Source organism: Oncorhynchus keta, chromosome 23 (assembly GCF_023373465.1).
Source record: "Oncorhynchus keta strain PuntledgeMale-10-30-2019 chromosome 23, Oket_V2, whole genome shotgun sequence".
In the NCBI taxonomy this organism is placed as follows: Eukaryota; Metazoa; Chordata; class Actinopteri; order Salmoniformes; family Salmonidae; genus Oncorhynchus; species Oncorhynchus keta.
The window spans coordinates 40,498,426-40,519,726 of NC_068443.1; the positions used below are offsets into that span (position 1 = coordinate 40,498,426).

The 21,301-nt window shown below is 40.5% G+C and overlaps 1 protein-coding gene across 2 annotated transcripts; it reads right to left on the bottom strand.

Moving 5' to 3' along the window:
- Window positions 1–1,405: 1,405 nt before the first annotated feature.
- Window positions 1,406–21,239, bottom strand: hsd17b7 (hydroxysteroid (17-beta) dehydrogenase 7). Of its 2 annotated transcripts, XR_008077497.1 has the most exons (10): window positions 21,065–21,239; window positions 20,299–20,502; window positions 15,188–15,280; window positions 10,199–10,313; window positions 5,698–5,892; window positions 5,140–5,244; window positions 4,951–5,007; window positions 4,345–4,443; window positions 2,157–3,891; window positions 1,406–2,118 (listed from the first exon to the last, which is right to left on the bottom strand). XR_008077497.1 is itself a non-coding variant. In XM_035800441.2 (9 exons), exons 1-9 carry the CDS (start codon window positions 21,097–21,099, stop codon window positions 3,757–3,759), a joined length of 1,038 nt encoding a protein of 345 aa, XP_035656334.1. In that variant the 5' UTR covers window positions 21,100–21,239; the 3' UTR covers window positions 1,406–3,756. The 2 variants fall into 2 exon arrangements, 1 of the variants encoding a protein (XP_035656334.1); XM_035800441.2 differs by having other exon boundaries at window positions 1,406–3,891.
- Window positions 21,240–21,301: the final 62 nt, after the last annotated feature.

A 21,301-nucleotide genomic window follows, 5' to 3' on the forward strand; every position in this document is an offset into this window, starting at 1 on the left:
GTGTTACAGCCTGAATAAAAATGGATGAAATAGTTTTTGTTTTCTCTCACCCATCTACTACACACAATACCCTATAATGACAAAGTGAAACCATGTTTTTAGATTTTTTTTTGCAAATTTCTTGAAAATTAAATACAGAAATATCTAATTTACATAAGTATTCACACCCGAGTCAATACTTTGTAGAAACACCTTTGGCAGCAATGACTGCTGTGATTCTTTCTGGGTAAGTTTCTAAGCACTTTCCACACCTGGTTTGTGCAACATTTGCCCATTAATAGTTTCAACATTCTTCAAGCTCTGTCAAGTTGGTTGTTAATCATTGCTAGACAATCGTTTTCAGGTCTTGCCATAGATTTTCAAGTAGATTTATGTCAAAACTGTAACTCAGCCACTCGAAGATTCACTGTCTTCTTGGTAAGCAACTCCAGTGTAGATTTGGCCTTAAGTGTTAGATTATTGTCCTGCTGAAAGGCAAATTCATCTCCCATTGTCTGGTGGAAAGCAGACAGAACCAGGTTTTCCTCCAGAATTTTGCCTGTGCTTAGCTCCATTCCGTTGATATTTTATCCTGGAAAACTCCCCAGTCCTTAACAATTACAAGCATACCCCTGACATAATCAGCCACCATTATGATTGAAAATGTTGAGTGGTACTCAGTAATGTGTTGTTTTGGATTTGCCCCAAACACAAACACTTTGTGTTAATTGCTTTGACACATTTTTTGCAGTACTACTTTAGTGCCCTGTTGCAAACAGGATGCATGTTTTAGAATATTTTTCGTTCTGTCAATTTGGTTAGTATTGTTGAGTAACTAAAATGTTGCTGATCCATCGTCAGTTTTATCCTACCACAGACATCTCATCGCGCTCTAGCGACTCCTGTGGTGGGCAGGGTGCATGCACGCTGACACGGTTGCCAGGTATACAGTGTTTCCTCCGACACATTGGTGTGGCTGGCTTCTGGTATAAGCAGGTATTGTGTCAAGAAGCGGGGTCGTGTTTCGGAGGACACACGGCTCTCAACCTTCACATCTCCCTAGTCCGTATGGGAGTTGCAGCGATGGGACAAGACTACATACAACTACAAATTGGGGAGAGAAAAAAATACAAAATAACAATTATTTGTAGTGACTGGGTGTATTGATACACCATCCAAAGTGTAATTAACACTTTGTTTTTTGTACCCATCTACCAATAGGTGCCCTTCTTTGCGAGGCTTTCAAAAACCTCCCTGGCCTTTGTGGTTCAATCTGTTTGAAATTCACTGCTCGACTGAATGTGTGGGGTACAGAGATGAGGTATTCATTAAATAAAATCATGTTCAACACTATTATTGTTCATATGCAACTTATTAAGTGACTTCTAAAGCAAGGGGTTGAATACTTACTGACTCGAGACATTCCAGCTTTTCATTTTTTATTCATTTGTAAACATTTCTATAAACATAATTCCACTTTGACATTATAGGGTATTGTGTGACACTATCTCAATTTAGTCATTTTGTAAATTCAGGCTTTAACACAACAAAATGTGGAAAAAGTTTCTAAAGGCACTGCAGATAAGAACACGTCAGAAATTGAACCAAAGTCAGCATTAGCTTGAAGAGTGGTGGCGTCAATCAACTTTTCATTCAAACAAGCTACACATAAATAATGCAAAGAAATCTTTCATTTTAAACTTTCATTTCAATAAAAGTTCAACGGCTCACAACTCTTCATCTTAACCAAGCAAACACAAAGGAATGCGATGCCTAGTTCTGGTCAGTTATTGCTATTTGTGCTTGATAATTCACAAAACCTCTTGACAGTCTACAACATTTAGCTCCTTGAGTTAGCAGCAGGAATGTACAGGCTTGTTTCTGAGACATTAACAAATGTCCATTAACCATTTCAGGTGTATCAGTTTCAGCATTTGCTTTTAGTGTTCCAGTATTTTCAGTGGATTTCAGTATTCAAGTTGCAGTCTGTTTTAATATATTCTTTCAACCATATTTTAATCTACTTGAGTGCCTACTGTACATGTTCCTGTCATAGTCACAAAAGGAACAGCACTCATGTAGCCTAGCTAGCGTACACTAACCAAGATCAAATTATGAAGTGCTTGAAAATGGGGAAACCTCTACTCAACTAGGGAGGCTATTGAAAATGGGGGAACCTCTACTCAACTAGGGAGGCTATTGAAAATGGGGGAACCTCTACTCAACTAGGGAGGCTATTGAAAATGGGGAAACCTCTACTCAACTAGGGAGGCTATTGAAAATGGTGGCTGATAAAAAGTCAATGCAAACAGATGATTCTATAGAGTATTCACTCAAAGAGAGACATTATTCAAACCACTAGTCCCTCATGGCTATGGTCAACTTATACAGAGAATACAATTTCTCTTAATTCACACGGAGTAAAACACACTGAATAAAACAGTTTCGTTTATATACAGTGCTTTCGGAAATTATTCAGACCCCTTGACTTTTTCCACATTTTGTTCGGTTACAGCCTTATTCTAAAATTGATTAAATAGTTTTTTCCCCCTCAATCTACAAACAATTCCCCATAATCACCAAGCAAAAACAGGTTTTTAGATTTTTTTGCTAATTAAAATATCACATTTACATAAGTATTCAGACCCTTTAGTCAGTACTTTGTTGATGCACCTTTGGCAGCAATTACAGCCTCAAGTATTCTTGGGTATGACGCTACAAGCTTTGCACATCTGTATTTGGGGAGTTTCTACAATTCTGTTCAGATCCTCTCCAGCTCTGTCAAGTTGGATGGGGAGCATTGCTGCACGGCTATTTTCAGGTCTCTCCAGAGATGTTCGATCGGGTTCATCCAGACATAACGCTTGGCATTCAGGCCAAAGAGTTCAATCTTAGTTTCATCAGACCAGAGAGTCATGTTTCTCATGTTCTGAGAGTCTTTAGGTGACATTTGGAAAACTCAAAGCAGGCTGTCATGTGCCTTTTACTGAGGAGTGGCTTCCGTCTGGGCACTCTACCATCAAGGCCTGATTGGTGGAGTGCTGCATAGATGGTAGTCCTTCTGGAAGTTTTTCCCATCTCCACAGAGGAACTCTGGAGCTCTGTCAGAGTGACCATCAGGTTCTTGGTCACCTCCCTGACCAAGGCCATTCTCCCCCTATTGCTGTTTGGCCGGGCAGCCAGCTCTAGGAAGAGTCTTGGTGGTTTCAAACTTTTTCTATTTAAGAATGATCGAGGCCACTGTGTTCTTGGGGACCTTCAATGCTGCAGAAATGTTTTGGTACCCTTCCCCAGATCTGTGCCTTGACACAATCCTGTCTCGGAGCTCTACAGACAATTCATTTAATCTCGTGGCTTGGTTTTTGCTCTGACATGCACTGTCAACTGTGGGACCTTATAGACAGGTGTTTGCCTTTCAAAATCAAGACCAATCAATTTAATTTACCACAGGCAGACTCCAATCAAGTTGTAGAAATCTCAAGGATGATCAATGGAAACAGGATGCACTGGAGCTCAATTTTGAGTCACATAGCAAAGGGTCTGAATACTTATGTAAATAAGTTATTCGTTTTTATTTTTTAATACATTTGCAAACAATTCAAAAAATCTGTTTTCACTTTGTCATTATGGTGTAGATTGCTGAGATTTTTAAAAATGTATTTAATCAATTTTAGAACAAGGCTGTAACGTAACAAAATTATATATTATATGCTATAGAATAAAAGTTGTGTGATTAGGCCTAAACTAGTCAGCAAAGGAGTATAGCCATACAAAATACTACTCTGTCTGGTTGAGGTACTTTTTGTAGGCTTGTTTATTGTCATCCTCTTCTTTCAATCTCTTACGAGCAGATTTTTCCATTTCCAGCAGTTTCACATACAGGGCCTCTGACATGTCATCATCGATGTCCATCTAAAGAAAACAGAAAACACCAAAGTCATGAGAAAAAGGCTAGATAACAACACTTTTTTTCCTATCAAATAACATGGACTTAAAACCCATTTTAAAATTGTATTTAACTAGGCAAGTCAGTTAAGAACAAATTCTTATTTACAAGGACAGCCTAGGAACGGTGGGTTAACTGCCTTGTTCAGGGCCAGATCGAATCCCCGAGCTGACAAGGTCTGTCGATCTAGCAACCTTTCGGTTACTGGCCCAACGCTTTAACCACTAGGCTACCCTGCCGTCCCAAAAGCAAGAACAACCCTATCAGACCGAAACAGCAATATAGAATCTGTTCACAACTTTAATATTACAGATGCTCATCTTGGGGCCTAGCTTTCTATCGTGTTTGCTTACTGTGATTTGGTGTGTGTGTGTGTGGGGGGGGTATTATTAAATGAGGACTGTGAAAGACACACTCACTTGTCGAGGCTGCGTGTAGTTGCTCCCCATGCCTGACGTCAAACTGTGATACTTTGCCCTCGGATCCAGGGACTCCGTTTTTTTCAGAAACAGCGAGTGCTATTAAAAGGCAGGATGACATATCAGATTATGAAATATGACTCAGATGTATTATCTAAACATTTCAAGCTGTTGAGTGACATTTTTCAACCGTAAAAGCATCTTCCGGGTAAACACACAAAAACCATCAGATAAGCATGGCGAGAGTGATAATGCAGTAATACGAATATACCTCAATGTTTGTTGTAAGGACGCAGTGGTAATTAACTGTCAAATCCTAAGAAAATACTAATTTCATATTTAAATATTCTTATGCTGTAAAATATCCAATAATTGCCAAAAGAGATCAAAGATGCAAAATGTAAAAACAAGTTAATTGATGGTAACATTACATTAAAAAAAAGACGATACACGTTCGGGTACCCGGACACAGATTCTGCTTTTTAGTTCAGGAATAAGCTTTTGACCTGTAACTGGGAAACCAGCCCATAAATATGTACAATATTAGATGTTAATATGTAAATAATAAATATCTGAACTGTTTAGATTGGTTTCTGAGAGGCATACCAATGCTCCAGCTCCATTGTGCGGTGTCAGTGTGAACGTGTTGGTGAAGATTCTTATCTGTTCATGAAGACAAAACATGTTGAGTAACAATACAAGTTGTACAAATGAGATTTCCTGATGATATCACAAGACCACAACAAATTATGTCAAAACAGTAAAAGAAGACTGAAGAGTAAAAAAACAACTTACAAGATACATGATGGGCATGATGAGGGTCCAGAAGAAGGAGGGGAGGATGCCATAGGTAAGATTGGTCATCACCAGCCCTGGACAAATCACTGATGAGTACAGCCCCTGTCAATCGTGTAAAAAACAAAAAAAAAGGTATCATTATTGTTTATCTGATACATGTACTGACTTTTGAGGTAGAGTTTGACTAAATATAAAATGTCATGCAACTTGACATTATGAACAAAGAGAGGGGGCAACATTCACAATTCCATTAGGATCTAGCATAGACACTCCAGTCTCTCACCAGGCCAGGACCCAGAATGGACCCACCAGTTGCTCCTGAATTATGATTAAGGGTAAATCGTAGTTCACAGACGCTGAGACGCGATAGTCCGGCATCCCATTGTGACATAGCTATGCTTCTTATTCAGTTGCACAGCCATGTGCAACTGAATACGTGTGTACCTAACCTAGTACACATCTCTTGCAAGGATCCAAAATGGATCTGCCACAACCCACCAGTGGCTCATACATAGCCCAATACTGCCATGTGTAACTGAGTAAACATTGGCTCACCTGGCTGTTGTTGTGTCTGTTGAGGGCAAGGCTGATAAGGTCGGAGGCATACTTTGAGGACGCGTAGGGCTCGGTCCCCAGTCTGTGCTGGACATCGTCTAGACTGAAGGCTGAGCGTCTGGCATTGCTGGACGAAGTCCACACTACCCGGGAGGTCTGACCAGCCTGGCAAAGGATAGAGTCTAGCTCCCTGACCTGGAACATAGAGATGGAAAGTATGACAATGTTTGAAGGGACAGAACCTGGAACAATGAGACAGCTGGGCTCCAGACTGCGACCATTTAATCGCATTTTGCGACCCTTTAACACTGCATTGGCGCATCATGGAATTTGCATACTTATGTAAGATAGCCTACTATTCATAATGTGATGAGTAGATTGGATAGTCATAATTTAGGCTAACAACAGAACTCAATCACTGTTTGAAAAAAAAAAATTCAATTCATGGCTGAGCACGTATTGCGTAGACCTAGGCGATGTCAGATATATTTCTTCTTTCTTTGCATGGCATGGAAAAAAATGTGGCCTTTTAAAACACATTTCATGCAATTCTACTACATTTGATATGACTGGAGACATTAGCAGAATATGTTTTAATACAACAAATTACAAGGTAGCCTACTCCTGCTGACACTGACAAACAGATCAATCAAAACGACGTTGTCCTTATAATAGGCCTACGAGAAGGGGAGACGAATAGAATGACGTCCATCTAGTCTCTGACCATTTGCTTTCCAAACGGTTTTCCCTTGATTCTATTATGCCTAGCTTGGCCTCTACTTTTCACAGACAGTCACAACTGAACAATAACACGACAATATGTGTTTTTTTTTAAGTAATGATCATCTGTGGCCAAATCATGTTTGAGTAGCCTATTTTGAATGATTTCATTTATTTTTGTATAGACAGACATAGGCTAATTAGGCTATATAATTTAGGCAATTTAATTCAAATTTACTTTAGGGAAAGCTTAGCTTCCCCTAGTCTTAGTATTATCACCATTCAAAAGTTTGGGGTCACTTAGAAATGTCCTTGTTTTTTTTAAAGAAAAACAGTCATTTACAACATTAACAATGTCTACACTGTATTTCTGATCAATTTGATGTTAATTGAAATGGACAAGTGACCCTAAACTTTTGAACCGTAGCGTATATTAGTAGGCTATACATAAAGACCACATTAAAGATTGAGAATAGTCTGATGGGTGTGTATATTATCAAGTGCTTGTCAAATTGTGAATGAGAGACTGATGAGGTGTGTGCAGCCTGCGCAAGAAATAGAGCAGAGCTTATGCCTCTTATCATTTGTCATGGCTGGCTGAAAGACTGGACCAAGGTGGACATGGTAAGCGTACATTTTAACTTTATTTAAAAGTGACGTCGACAAAACCAAGAACAAAAAAAACAACCGTGAAGCTTTGGGCTATGTGCCCTGAACAACTACAAAGTATCTTCCCACAAAACAGGTGGGGGGAAAGGGTTCCTAAGTATGGTTCTGAGAACCATACCAGGCCAAGACATAGAAATACAAAACAGAATGCCCACCCTAGTCACGTGACATCATTAGAGTCGCATCATGCAGCCTTAGAATGTATTTAAAAAATCTAAACACATAGCCTAACATTTGTATCACAACTAAATTTCTATAAATAACTAAATAAAAGCATTGAGGAGGAACTGTTTATTTGTTAACCACTCAACACAGAATAGCCGCATGTATGCAGTCCCTCTGCAAATTATTTGAAGCCTACCCTTTATATTTTATTTAGGAACACTACATGACCAAAAGTATGTGGACACCTGCTCGTTGAACATATCATTCCAAAATCCTGGACATTAACATGGAGTTGGTTAACCCTTTGCTGCTATAACAGCCTCCATGTTGGAACGTTGCTGCGGGGAATTGTTTCCATTCAGCCACAAGAGAATAGGTGAGGTCGGGCACTGATTTTGGGTGATTGGAACAGACTTGCAGTCGGTGTTCGATGGGGTTGAGGTCAGGGCTCTGTGCAGGCCAGTCAAGTTCTTCCACACCGATCGACAAAACATTTCTGTTGGGACCTCACTTTGTGCACGGGGGCATTGTCATACTGAAACAGGGCCTGAAACTGTTGCCACAAAGTTGGAAGCACAGAATCGTCTAGAATTACATTGTATGCTGTAGCGTTAAGATTTCCCTTCACTGGAACTATAGGCCTAGATCGAACCATGAAAAACAGCCCCAGACCATATTCCTCCTCCACCAAACTTAACAGTTGACACGATAAATTCAGGCAGGTAGCGTTCCCCTGGCATCCGCCAAACCCAGATTCATCCATCGGACTTTCAGACGGTGTAGCTGATTTATCACTTTTCTACTGCTCCAGAATCCAATGGCTGCAAGCTTTACAACACTCCAGCCAACGTTTGGCATTGCGCTTGGTGAGATCTTAGGCTTATCGGCCATGGAAACCCATTTCATGAAGCTCCTGACAAACAGTTCTTGCAAATCAACTGTGGGAGCAATTATCCTACAATGTGATTTTCTGGATTTTCTTTCCTCATTTTGTCTGTCATAGTTGAAGTGTACCTATGATGAAAATGTCAGTGTTCTGCCATGGCCAGCGAAGAGCCCGGATCTCAATCCCATTGAGCACGTCTGGGACCTGTTAGATCGGAGGGTGAGGGCTAGGGCCATTCCCCCAGAAATGTCTGGGAACTTGCAGGTGCCTTGGTGGAAGAGTGGGGTAACATCTCACAGGAAGAACTGGCAAATCTGGTGCAGTCCATGAGGAGGAGATGCAGTACTTAATGCAGCTGGTGGCCACACCAGATACTGACTATTACTTTTGATTTTGACCCCCCTTTGTTCAGGGACACATTATTCAAATTCTGTTAGTCACATGTCTGTGGAACTTGTTCAGTTTACATCTCAGTTGTTGAATCTTGTTATGTTCATACAAATATTTACACTTGATGTTTGCTGAAAATAAACGCAGTTGAGTTTATCATGTTTCTTTAGACCTGTCTAAAATAAATAGATTTATTGTGATGGTGTGGGCTATATTAAATGGATTTATTAAACTTAAATGTCTTTATGTAGATGTTCCCAAGGTCCGCATCAATAGCTTGTAGGCTATGCGTGAAAGCCAGGAGATGCTAAACGTGTTCATGTTAATTAACGGTGAATTACCATGAGATTGGCAGCTATTTACATGGCAATTACCGGCTGACAAAATGTAATGACTGCCACAGCCCTATTACCATCCCAGTAATGATACCAATTTGTTTCTATTGCGTGACGCTGCAAAATAATTGTGTGCGACCAAATCATGGGCTGTTGTCACAAACTGAAAAACTTGGAAAATGTTAGTCTGGAGACCTGGACAGGTAAGATTACTCTCTCATATGGGGGTAGGTTTAATTTGGACTTTTTTTGTCGCTGTGTCTTGTGGAAAATGAATGAAATACATTTTCAATTGGGAATCAAGAAATATGATGAGTGAAATTACCAAGAACTTTGAGAAAATACATGAAAGTAAACATTGCTAATGAATGCCTGGTTTGATTGAATTCCAGCCCTTGCCTGTCTGTTGTGTCCTATCACTGAGACTGTCTAATGCCAGTCCAAGGGACTAGAGAGTAAGGTGCATGGACGGTACAGCATGGAAACAAAATGGACCAGATAGAAACAAACGTTTAATAGTTAATAGCATGAGTCTCTAGTACCTGTTACAGTGAGCTGGGTATCATTTTCTCTGTGGTTCTGAAAAGTAGATGAGTTTTTAAAGTTTCCAATACCTTGTGCTTTTCCTTTAACAAAGGGGCCAAATCAAAAAGCAACTTATCTGGTTGAAAATGGCATCAATAGTTGTCCCAAAATTCTCGCAAAAAAAGTGTAAGTAGGAGAACTTGAGTCATAATGTCAGTGTTTTCCAAAATATAGTTATGAGATTTAAGGAATCCTGGAATTCACAGTTTTCCTTGGGTTGGCTTTAGATTTCAATCGTGCCCACATGCCTCCTATGAGACCGCTACTTTGCAGCACCCCAAAAAATATAATCATTGATTAGGAGCCCATCAGCACATGACCCGGCATTTGCAAAGCCATTAGTCACGCAATCCCTTGTTGAAAGTAAAGTGGCTGTATGGGATATTTTAACTATGGTGAGTAAAGAGGAACACACAACCAACATAACACACCTACATCATACCAAAACCTCAACACAACTCTCGTTATGGCTTCTATCATTTCTTAATAAGGACATGGAAAAGTGAGGCGAAATCAGCCCACCTTTACGTTTTTCCTCACCATGTGACCATGAAACCTGACCAAGGAAAACTCCAGGCCCTATCCCTTAGTTATCCCTTAGTTGTAACAGGGGACCGGGTCAGGTTACGTAGGTAACGTGGCACTAACTAGCTTATGTTTTAATTTCCAGGCTCTGTTTCCATTTGAAACAAACCTCTCTGTATTGAGAAACATTACGATACGATAGGATAAAATAAGATAAGTGACTTACCAGCACAAAGTGTCCAAACAGGTTTGTGGCGAACACTTCCTGTAGTCCATCTTTGTTGACACGGTCCTGCTGGGTCAGGAGGCCCTCTGCTGTGGCAAACATTTTGACGACGTTGCTGAAGCACAAAGATGACATCACATCAGAGCACTGGGCAACGCTAAACACTTACTAGACATATATATCTGAAGGGTTAAGTTCAAACTTTTTCAGGGGGTCAAATGGAAACTTGGAGTCTAGTTGTGAGAGAAGTAAAAGGTGCCTCGAAGAACCTTATGGGTTGCCACACTGGTGGAATCTTTCCAGTTCAAAAAGGTTCCTTGAGGAACACCTCTGAAAAGGATCTTCGAGGAACCCCTGTTTAAAGTTTAAAACCAGAACCTTTTGTCATATGATGGGTTAAATTTGGAACTTTTTAAATAAATTATTGTAGAGATGGCAGCCTATCAGATTGGAGATGTGGCTTATTGGCGGTGTGGCTTTTTGGCCACCCGTTAGGGTAAATGTCATTATGTTAAGTTTCTACACTGCAAATTTTAACTTTCCTTGAATATTTATGCAGATGACATATTAAAATATAATATTAACATTGCTGATTACACATAGTAATATGTGTATTTATTTTATTTAACTAGGCAAGTCAGTTAACTTCTGTAGGGTAGGGGGGTAGCATTTGGAATTTTGGATGAAAAGCATGCCCAAATTAAACTGCCTTCTACTCAGGCCCAGAAGATAGGATATGCATATAATTCATAGATTTTGATAGAAAACTCTAAAATTTCCAAAACTGTTAAAATAATGTCGGAGTATAACAGAACTGATTTGGCAGGCAAAAATCTGAGAAAACATCCTACTTCCTGAATGGATTTTTGTTGTTGTAGTTTTCTATTCAATGCCATTACAGTATCCATTGAGATGGGACTCAAATTTCAGTTCCCATGCCTTCCACTAGATGTCAACAGTCTTTAGAAATTGTTGCAGGCTTGTATTCTGAAAAATTAGGGAGTAAAAGCCGTGTCACAGAGCTTTTTCATGCGCATGACCGAGAGAGTGCCTTTCTTGTTTACCTTTTATATTGATGACGTTATTGTCCGGTTGAAATATTATCGATTATTTAAGCTAAAAACAACCTGAGGATTGAATATAAACATGGTTTGACATGTTTCTATGAACTTTACGGATACAATTTGGACTTTTGTCTCCCTGTTGTGACTGTGTTTGATCCTGTGGATTACTGAAGGAAAAGTGCAAACAAAAGAGGTTTTTGGATATAAAGATTCATCGAACAAAAGGAAAAATTATTGAATAAATGAATGTCTTCTGAGTGCAAACATATGAAGATCAAAGTTAAGGGATTCATTTTATCTCTATTTCTGACTTGTGTAACTCTTCTACATGGCTGGTTACTGTTTGTAATGATTTGTCTGCTGGGCTATGTTCTCAAATAATTGTAAGGTATGCTTTCACCATAAATAATTTTTGAAATCTGACACCGTGGTTGGATTCACAAGACATTCATCTTTAAACCTATGTAAAATAGTTGTATCTTTTATGAATTTTTATAATGAGTATTTCTGTATCAGAATTTGGAGCTCTGCAATCTCACTGGATGTTGGCCAGAGAAGTTAAGAACAAATTCCTATTTACAATGAAGGCCTACCCCAGCCAAACCCTAATGACGCTGGGCCAATTGTGCGCCGCTCTATGGAACTCTCAATCATGGACGGTCTTGATACAGCCTGGAATCGAACCAGGGTCTGCAGTGATGCCTCTTAGACCGCTGCGCCACTCGAGAGCCCAAATAACCTTATAAAGTGGTAAATACTCCAACTTCGGGATTTGCATAGGCTTTTGAGGAACTCATACACCTCTTAGCCTCATTGAAACTACAAAACCGCAGTGGCTGTTAATTTATCATCGAATCACAGCCTACTTCGTCAAATGGGTGATGATTTAACAAGCGCATTTCTGAAAAAAGCACTGTCATTGCACCAATGTACCGAACCATAAACATAAACGCCTTTCTTAAAATCAATACACAAGTATATATTTTTTAAACCTGCATATGTAGTTAAAAGAAATTCATGTTAGCAGGCAATATTAACTAGGGAAATTGTCAGTTCCATTGCGTCCTGTGCAAGCAGAGTCAGGGTATATGCAGCAGTTTGGGCCGCCTGGCTCCCTGCGAACTGTGTGAAGACCATTTCTTCCTAAAAAAAGACCGTAATTAATTTGCCAGAATTTTATATAATTATGACATAACATTAAGGGTTGTAACAGCAATATTTAGACTTATGGATGCCACCCGTTCGATAAAATACAGAACGGTTCCGTATTTCACTGAAAGAATAAACGTTTGGAGAAATGGGCCAAAATACTAGCAACAGTGTGTGAAAACCTTGTGAAGACTTACAGAAAACGTTTGACCTCTGTCATTGCCAACAAAGGGTATATAAAAGTATTGAGATAAACTTTTGTTATTGACCAAATACTTATTTTCATTTGCAAATAAATTCATTAAAAATCCTACAATGTGATTTTCTGGATTTTTTTCGACCATGGAAACCCATTTCATGAAGCTCCTGACAAACAGTTCTTGCAAATCAACTGTGGGAGCAATTATCCTACAATGTGATTTTCTGGATTTTCTTTCCTCATTTTGTCTGTCATAGTTGAAGTGTACCTATGATGAAAATTACAGGCCTCATCTTTTTAAGTGGGAGAACTTGCAAAATTGGTGGCTGACTAAATACTTTTTGCCCCACTGTAAATAAAAAGAAGAAATAGGCCGATTTTAAAATCAGTATCAGCTTTTTTGGTCCTCCAATAAATTGGGATCGGCGTTTAAAAATCTTAATTCGTCGACCTCTAGTACAGGTGCATCAACGCTGGGACCGAGAGACTGAAAAACAGCTTCTAACTCAAGGCCATCAGACTGCTAAACAGCAATCACTAACTCAGAGAGGCTGCTGCCTACATTGAGACCTAATCACTGGCCACTTTAATAAATTAGTCACTTTAAAACAATGCCACTTTAATAATGTTTACATACATTTGAAGTCGGAAGTTTACATACACCAAAGCCAAATACATTTCAACTCAGTTTTTCCACAATTCCTGACATTTAATCGAAGTAAAAATTCCCTGTCTTAGGTCAGTTAGGATCACCACTTTATTTTAAGAATGTGAAATGTCAGAATAATAGTAGAGAGAATTATTTATTTCAGCTTTCATTTCTTTCATCACATTTCCAGTGGGTCAGAAGTTCACATACACTCAATTAGTATTTGGTAGCATTGCCTTTAAATTGTTTAACTTGGGTCAAACGTGTCAGGTAGCCTTCCACAAGCTTCCCACAATAAGTTGGGTGAATTTTGGCCCATTCCTCCTGACAGAGCTGGTGTAACTGAGTCAGGTTTGTAGGCCACCTTGCTCACACACGCTTTTTCAGTTCTGCCCACAAATGTTTTATAGGATTGAGGTCAGGGCTTTGTGATTGATGGCCACTCTAATACCTTGGCTTTGTTGTCCTTGAGCAATTTTTCCACAACTTTGGAAGTATGCTTGGGGTCATTGTCCATTTGGAAGACCCATTTGGAAGACCCATTTGCGACCAAGCTAAAGCTTGGTTAAAACTTCCTGACTCATGTCTTGAGATGTTGCTTCAATATATCCACATAATTTTCCTTCCTCATGACCCCATCGATTTTGTGAAGTGCACCAGTCCCTCCTGCAGCAAAGCACCCCCATAACATGATGCTGCCACCCCGTGCTTCATGGTTGGGATGGTGTTCTCCGGCTTGCAAGCCTCCCCCTTTTCCTCCAAACATAGCGATGGTCATTGTGGCCAAACAGTTCTATTTTTGTCCCCATGTGCAGTTGCAAACCGTAGTCTGGCTTTTTTATGGCGGTTTTGGAGCAGTGGCTTCTTCCTTGCTGAGCGACCTTTCAGGTTATTTCAATATAGGACTCGTTTTACTGTGGATATAGATACTTTTGTACCCGTTTCCTCCAGCATCCTCACAAGGTCCTTTGCTGTTGTTCTGGGATTGATTTGCACTTTTCGCACCAAATTACATTAATCTCGAGGAGACAGAACACATCTCCTTTCTGAGCAGTATGACAGCTGCATGGTCCCATGGTGTTTATACTTGCATACTATTGTTGTACAGATGAATATGGTACCTTCATGCGTTTGGCAATTGCTCCCAAGGATGAACCAGACTTGGAGGTGTACAATGTTTTTTCTGAGATCTTGGCTTATTTCTTTTGATTTTCCCATGATGTCAAGAAAAGAGGCACAAGGTAGGCCTTGAAATACATCCACAGGTACACCTCCAATTGACTCAAATTATGTCAATTAGCCTATCAGAAGCTTCTAAAGCCATGACATACTTTTCTGGAATTTTCCAAGCCATTTAATGACACAGTCAACTTACTGTATGAATCTTCTGACCCACTGGAATTGTGATGTAGTGAATTATAAGTGAAATATTCTGTCTGTAAACAATTGTTGGAAAAATTACTTGTGTCATGCACAAAGTAGATGTCCTTAACCGACTTGCCAAAACTAGTTTGTTAACAAGAAATTTGTGGAGTGGTTGAAAAACGAGTTATACAACATTAATCATATGTATATACTGTATTTTATACCATCTATTGTACCTTGCCTATGCCACTCGGCCATCGCTCATCCATATATTTATATGTACATATTCTCATTCACCTCTTTATATTTGTGCGTATTAGGTAGTTGTTAAATGACTTGTTAGATGTTAGACATCCCTACTAAGCCACACCTCCACCCCAAGGTTCCTCCAGGAACCCGTTGCTACATTGAACCATTAAAAGGTTACTCCAAGAACCCCTCAAATAACCAAAGGTGCAAATATGAACCATTGACTAGAAATGGTTCCTTGAGGAGCTGCAGGGGTTCCTTAAGAAATGAAATGTTGCGTGTTGTTTGAGTAGAGTACGGCTTGAAGGCCTTACCTAGAAAATAGGCCCTTGAAAAAGGCTTTGATGTCAATCTGTGGATTTGGCATGATCCCGGCATTAAGGTATAGGTAGTCCAGTCTGTTGTACCTGTGAAATGAGTATTAGTAAAAGTATTTATTGTTGTCACATCGAAAAGGATGTAAAGTACGTATGCATTTGTGTGTGTGTCTATACGTATGTGTGAGGGGTTAACTGGGTAATGACTATTACTTCTACTGTGTGGCAGCACAGACCACCTAGCGGACAGAGCCCATATCCAGATGCGTTTGTGTGTGTCAGCGTCGGTGCTGTTTATTTTATATATACACACATACATACATATACATATATATATATACATACAGTGCCGTGCGAAAGTATTCGGCCCCCTTGAACTTTGCGACCTTTTGCCACATTTCAGGCTTCAAACATAAAGATAGAAAACTGTATTTTTTTTGTGAAGAATCAACAACAAGTGGGACACAATCATGAAGTGGAACGACATTTATTGGATATTTCAAACTTTAACAAATCAAAAACTGAAAAATTGGGCGTGCAAAAATTATTCAGCCCCCTTAAGTTAATACTTTGACGCGCCACCTTTTGCTGCGATTACAGCTGTAAGTCGCTTGGGGTATGTCTCTATCAGTTTTGCACATCGAGAGACTGAATTTTTTCCCCATTCCTCCTTGCAAAACAGCTCGAGCTCAGTGAGGTTGGATGGAGAGCATTTGTGAACAGCAGTTTTCAGTTCTTTCCACAGATTCTCGATTGGATTCAGGTCTGGACTTTGACTTGGCCATTCTAACACCTGGATATGTTTATTTTTGAACCATTCCATTGTAGATTTTGCTTTATGTTTTGGATCATTGTCTTGTTGGAAGACAAATCTCCGTCCCAGTCTCAGGTCTTTTGCAGACTCCATCAGGTTTTCTTCCAGAATGGTCCTGTATTTGGCTCCATCCATCTTCCCATCAATTTTAACCATCTTCCCTGTCCCTGCTGAAGAAAAGCAGGCCCAAACCATGATGCTGCCACCACCATGTTTGACAGTGGGGATGATGTGTTCAGGGTGATGAGCTTTGTTGCTTTTACACCAAACATAACGTTTTGCATTGTTGCCAAAAAGTTCAATTTTGGTTTCATCTGACCAGAGCACCTTCTTCCACATGTTTGGTGTGTCTCCCAGGTGGCTTGTGGCAAACTTTAAATTACACTTTTTATGGATATCTTTAAGAAATGGCTTTCTTCTTGCCACTCTTCCATAAAGGCCAGATTTGTGCAATATACGACTGATTGTTGTCCTATGGACAGAGTCTCCCACCTCAGCTGTAGATCTCTGCAGTTCTTCCAGAGTGATCATGGGCCTCTTGGCTGCATCTCTGATCAGTCTTCTCCTTGTATGAGCTGAAAGTTTGAGGGATGGCCAGGTCTTGGTAGATTTGCAGTGGTCTGATACTCCTTCCATTTCAATATTATCGCTTGCACAGTGCTCCTTGGGATGTTTGTTGGGAAATATTTTTGTATCCAAATCCGGCTTTAAACTTCTTCACAACAGTATCTCGGACCTGCCTGGTGTGTTCCTTGTTCTTCATGATGCTCCCTGCGCCTTTAACGGACCTCTGAGACTATCACAGTGCAGGTGCATTTATACGGAGACTTGATTACACACAGGTGGATTGTATTTATCATCATTAGTCATTTAGGTCAACATTGGATCATTCAGAGATCCTTACTGAACTTCTGGAGAGAGTTTGCTGCACTGAAAGTAAAGGGGCTGAATAATTTTGCACGCCCAATTTTTCCATTTTTGATTTGTTAAAAAAGTTTGAAATATCCAATAAATGTCGTTCCACTTCATGATTGTGTCCCACTTGTTGATTCTTCACAAAAAAAATACAGTTTTCTATCTTTGTTTGAAGCCTGAAATGTGGCAAAGTTCAAGGGGGCCGAATACTTTCGCAAGGCACTGAATGTATGTATGTATGTATGTATGTATGTATGTATGTATGTATGTATGTATGTATGTATGTATGTATGCATGTATGTATGTATGTATGTCCTTCTGTAGCTCAGTTGGTAGAGCATGGCGCTTGTAACGCCAGGGTAGTGGGTTCGATCCCCGGGATCACCCATACGTAGAATGTATGCACACATGACTGTAAGTCGCTTTGGATAAAAGCGTCTGATAAATGGCATATATTATTATTATTATTATTATTATTATATATTATATATACTGCTCAAAAAAATAAAGGGAACACTTAAACAACACAATGTAACTCCAAGTCAATCACACTTCTGTGAAATCAAACTGTCCACTTAGGAAGCAACACTGATTGACAATACATTTCACATGCTGTTGTGCAAATGGAATAGACAACAGGTGGAAATTATAGGCATTTAGCAAGACACCCCCAATAAAGGACTGGTTCTGCAGGTGGGGACCACAGACCACGTCTCAGTTCCTATGCTTCATGGCTGATGTTTTGGTCACTTTTGAATGCTGGCGGTGCTTTCACACTTTCACTCCGTCTCATGATAGCATGAGACGGAGTCTACAACCCACACAAGTGGTTCAGGTAGTGCAGCTCATCCAGGATGGCACATCAATGCGAGATGTGGCAAGAAGATTTGCTGTGTCTGTCAGCGTAGGGTCCAGAGCATGCAGGCACTACCAGGAGACAGGCCAGTACATCAGGAGACGTGGAGGAGGGCAACAACCCAGCAGCAGGACCGCTACCTCCGCCTTTGTGCAAGGAGGAGCAGGAGGAGCACTGCCAGAGCCCTGCAAAATGACCTCCAGCAGGCCACAAATGTGCATGTGTCTGCTCAAACGGTCAGAAACAGACTCCATGAGGGTGGTATGAGGGCCAGACGTCCACAGGTGGGGGTTGTGCTTACAGTCCAACACCGTGCAGGACGTTTGGCATTTGCCAGAGAACACCAAGCTTGGCAAATTCGCCACTGGCGCCCTGTGCTCTTCACAGATGAAAGCAGGTTCACACTGAGCACATGTGACAGACGTAACAGTTTGGAGACGCCGTGGAGAATGTTCGGCCGCCTGCAACATCCTCCAGCATGACCGGTTTGGCGGTGGGTCAGTCATGGTGTGGGGTGGCATTTCTTTGGGGGGCCGCACAGCCCTCCACGTGCTCGCCAGAGGTAGCCTGACTGCCATTAGGTACCGAGATGAGATCCTCAGACCCCTTGTGAGACCATATGCCGGTGTGGTTGGCCCTGGGTTCCTCCTAATGCAAGACAATGCTAGACCTCATGTGGCTGGAGTGTGTCAGCAGTTCCTGCAAGAGGAAGGCATTGATGCTATGGACTGGCCCACCCGTTCCCCAGACCTGAATCCAATTGAGCACATCTGGGACATCATGTCTCGCTCCATCCACCAACGCTAAGTTGCACCACAGACTGTCCAGGAGTTGGCGGATGCTTTAGTCCAGGTCTGGGAGGAGACCCCTCAGGAGACCATCCGCCACCTCATCAGGAGCATGCCCAGGCGTTGTAGGGAGGTCATACAGGCACGTGGAGGCCACACACACTACTGAACCTCATTTTGACTTGTTTTAAGGACATTACATCAAAGTTGGATCAGCCTATAAGTGTGGTTCACCACTTTAATTTTGAGTGTGACTCCAAATCCAGACCTCCATGGGTTGATCAATTTGATTTCCATTGATCATTTTTCTGTGATTTTTTTTGTCAGCACATTCAACTATGTAAAGAAAAAAGTATTTAATAAGAATATTTAATTCATTCAAATCTAGGATGTGTTATTTTAGTGTTCCCTTTATTTTTTTTAGCAGATATATATATATATATATATAAAATAAATTATGAGCATGGTGTTATTTCTATTACAGCATATATCCAATATGCTGTAATAGAAATAACACCATGCTCATAATTTATTTATTATATATATATATATATATATATATACTGTCATTCATTTTCCATTCACCCAGCTCAATGTAACATTGATAGGTTTAGGCTATTACATGACACTTGAATTTTCCTTTACCCATCACGAGGTTTCTACAACCTAGCCTACGAATGAAAGTTTCCAATGCAGGTGCACATGTCGAGAGACAAATTTGTAGTAATCAAGGTGACAGACAGTGAGTGACACATTCAATACCACCTTGCACACTTTTGTCTGCATCTAGCTGATCTAGAATGTTCTGGTAAGTTTATCCCATTTTCATTCAGTTTTCTTCCATTTAAGAAAGGCATTTCAAAGTGCTCTCCTCCTCTCACTTTTTCCCTTCGCTTGTGGACTTCAGTGCACAACACAACAGCTGCCTGTGACTAGGCGAAAAAAACCTTTCCAAGCCAAACCTTCATATCATAACCACCACACACAGCCTACATCATTGTCACTATATTAGCTAAAGTCAACATAGCTACTAGAAGTAACATCTTAGTAAACCAGCTACAATCACTCAGTACAGTGTACAGCAAGCAGTTTATGAGTTACACATGTGGGCCCTGTGGCAATAAATTAATACAATTTTTGAAGAAAATGATTTGTTCAAAACTTGTTCAACTATTGTTTTTCTCTGTCTTTGAGTCAACTACTCACCACATGTTACACACTACACTGCTAGCTTGCTGTAGCTTATGCTTCCAGTACTAGTTTAATGATCTGATCCATTGATTGGGTGGGCAACATATCAGTTCATGCTGCAAAAGCTCTGGATAGGTTGGAGGACATCCTTTGGAAGTTGTCATAATTACTGTGTAAGTCTATGGAAGACGGCAAGAATCATGAGCCTAAAATGTTTTGTATCGAAGTCAATGTGGAGGATGGAAAATAGCCCTCCTTCGGCTACACCATGGTGCTACCCCAGAGAGTGCTGTTGAGGCTACTGTAAAACTTCATTAAAAAACAGTGTGTTTTAGTCAGTTATTTGGTGACGTGAATATACTTTGTACAGTTTTATCTAAAAAGCATCACTTTTTTAATGTTTCGCTTTTTACATTTTTCTGAAATTCACTGAGTAGGATGGTCCTCCATTTCCTCCTATGAGGAGCCTCCACTAGTGTGTGTATGGTACGTGTGTACGTGTGTGTGTGAGGTGTTAACGGGGTAATGGTCTGATGGTCTATACCTAGCCTTGACCTTGTGGGCGGCGTGGAGAACCGAGCGGACAGAGCCTACATCCAGGTGCAGCAGGTCTATTTGGGCGTCGGGGTGAGAGGTCAGCAGAGCGGAGCGGGCCGCCTCAGCCCTCTGCATGTTCCTGCAGGCCAGACACAGCTGCAGCTGACTGTCCTCATAGAGCAGCCGCTCACACAGGGCTAGGCCGATACCACTGTGGAGATGGAGAGGTCATAGATAGGAGATGACATATACTGTAGGAGTAGGACACAAACGCCCTCATGTACACATGTGTTGCATGTCCATGCATTGCACGCACACACAAGCTTATTTTAATTCCATAGGTCAACTGTTATTACACAGTCAGTGGACAATCAGTGAATCATAGTCAGTTTATGAATTTGTCAGACTAAATGACAACAAGCTGGCTTGAGATAGAGTAGAGAGGAACTTGGCTATTAGCGCACTAGCTTCATTACAAGTGAGACATGTGAATGTAACTTGGCAGTATTTCCACTAACAGCAACTTTGTCAACATGTAGCCTACATTTTCCACAATATGACGTTACAACGCCATATTGCGTCAAGTGGTTTATTCATTTGAAACGTTGTTGCAAATGTTTACCCTAACATTTTTCAAACACATTAATTATCTGACAGGCAGTGATTGGCAAAATTGTATCGCATTAATAACGTTATCCAATCACATCAAGTAGACTAGACAAGATTACCTGCAGTGACAGTCAGACGATTTATGAATAATGTACGTTGCCTACCTGTTCGCACCGGTCACTAAAATCACTTTCTCCATGATGGCTCTTCTTCAAATGTAGGAAACTGGTGAAAGTGAAGAAGATAACAGAAAATAATACTATCGATGTAGAACACTCTGGTCCGATGTTATGAACACAACGATAGCCTATGCAGACACGGCTACATGGTGTGATTGGATGACGACACATCACTGTCGGCCAATCAGATGTAACTACGGAAAGCCAAGCGGATCATCGTTC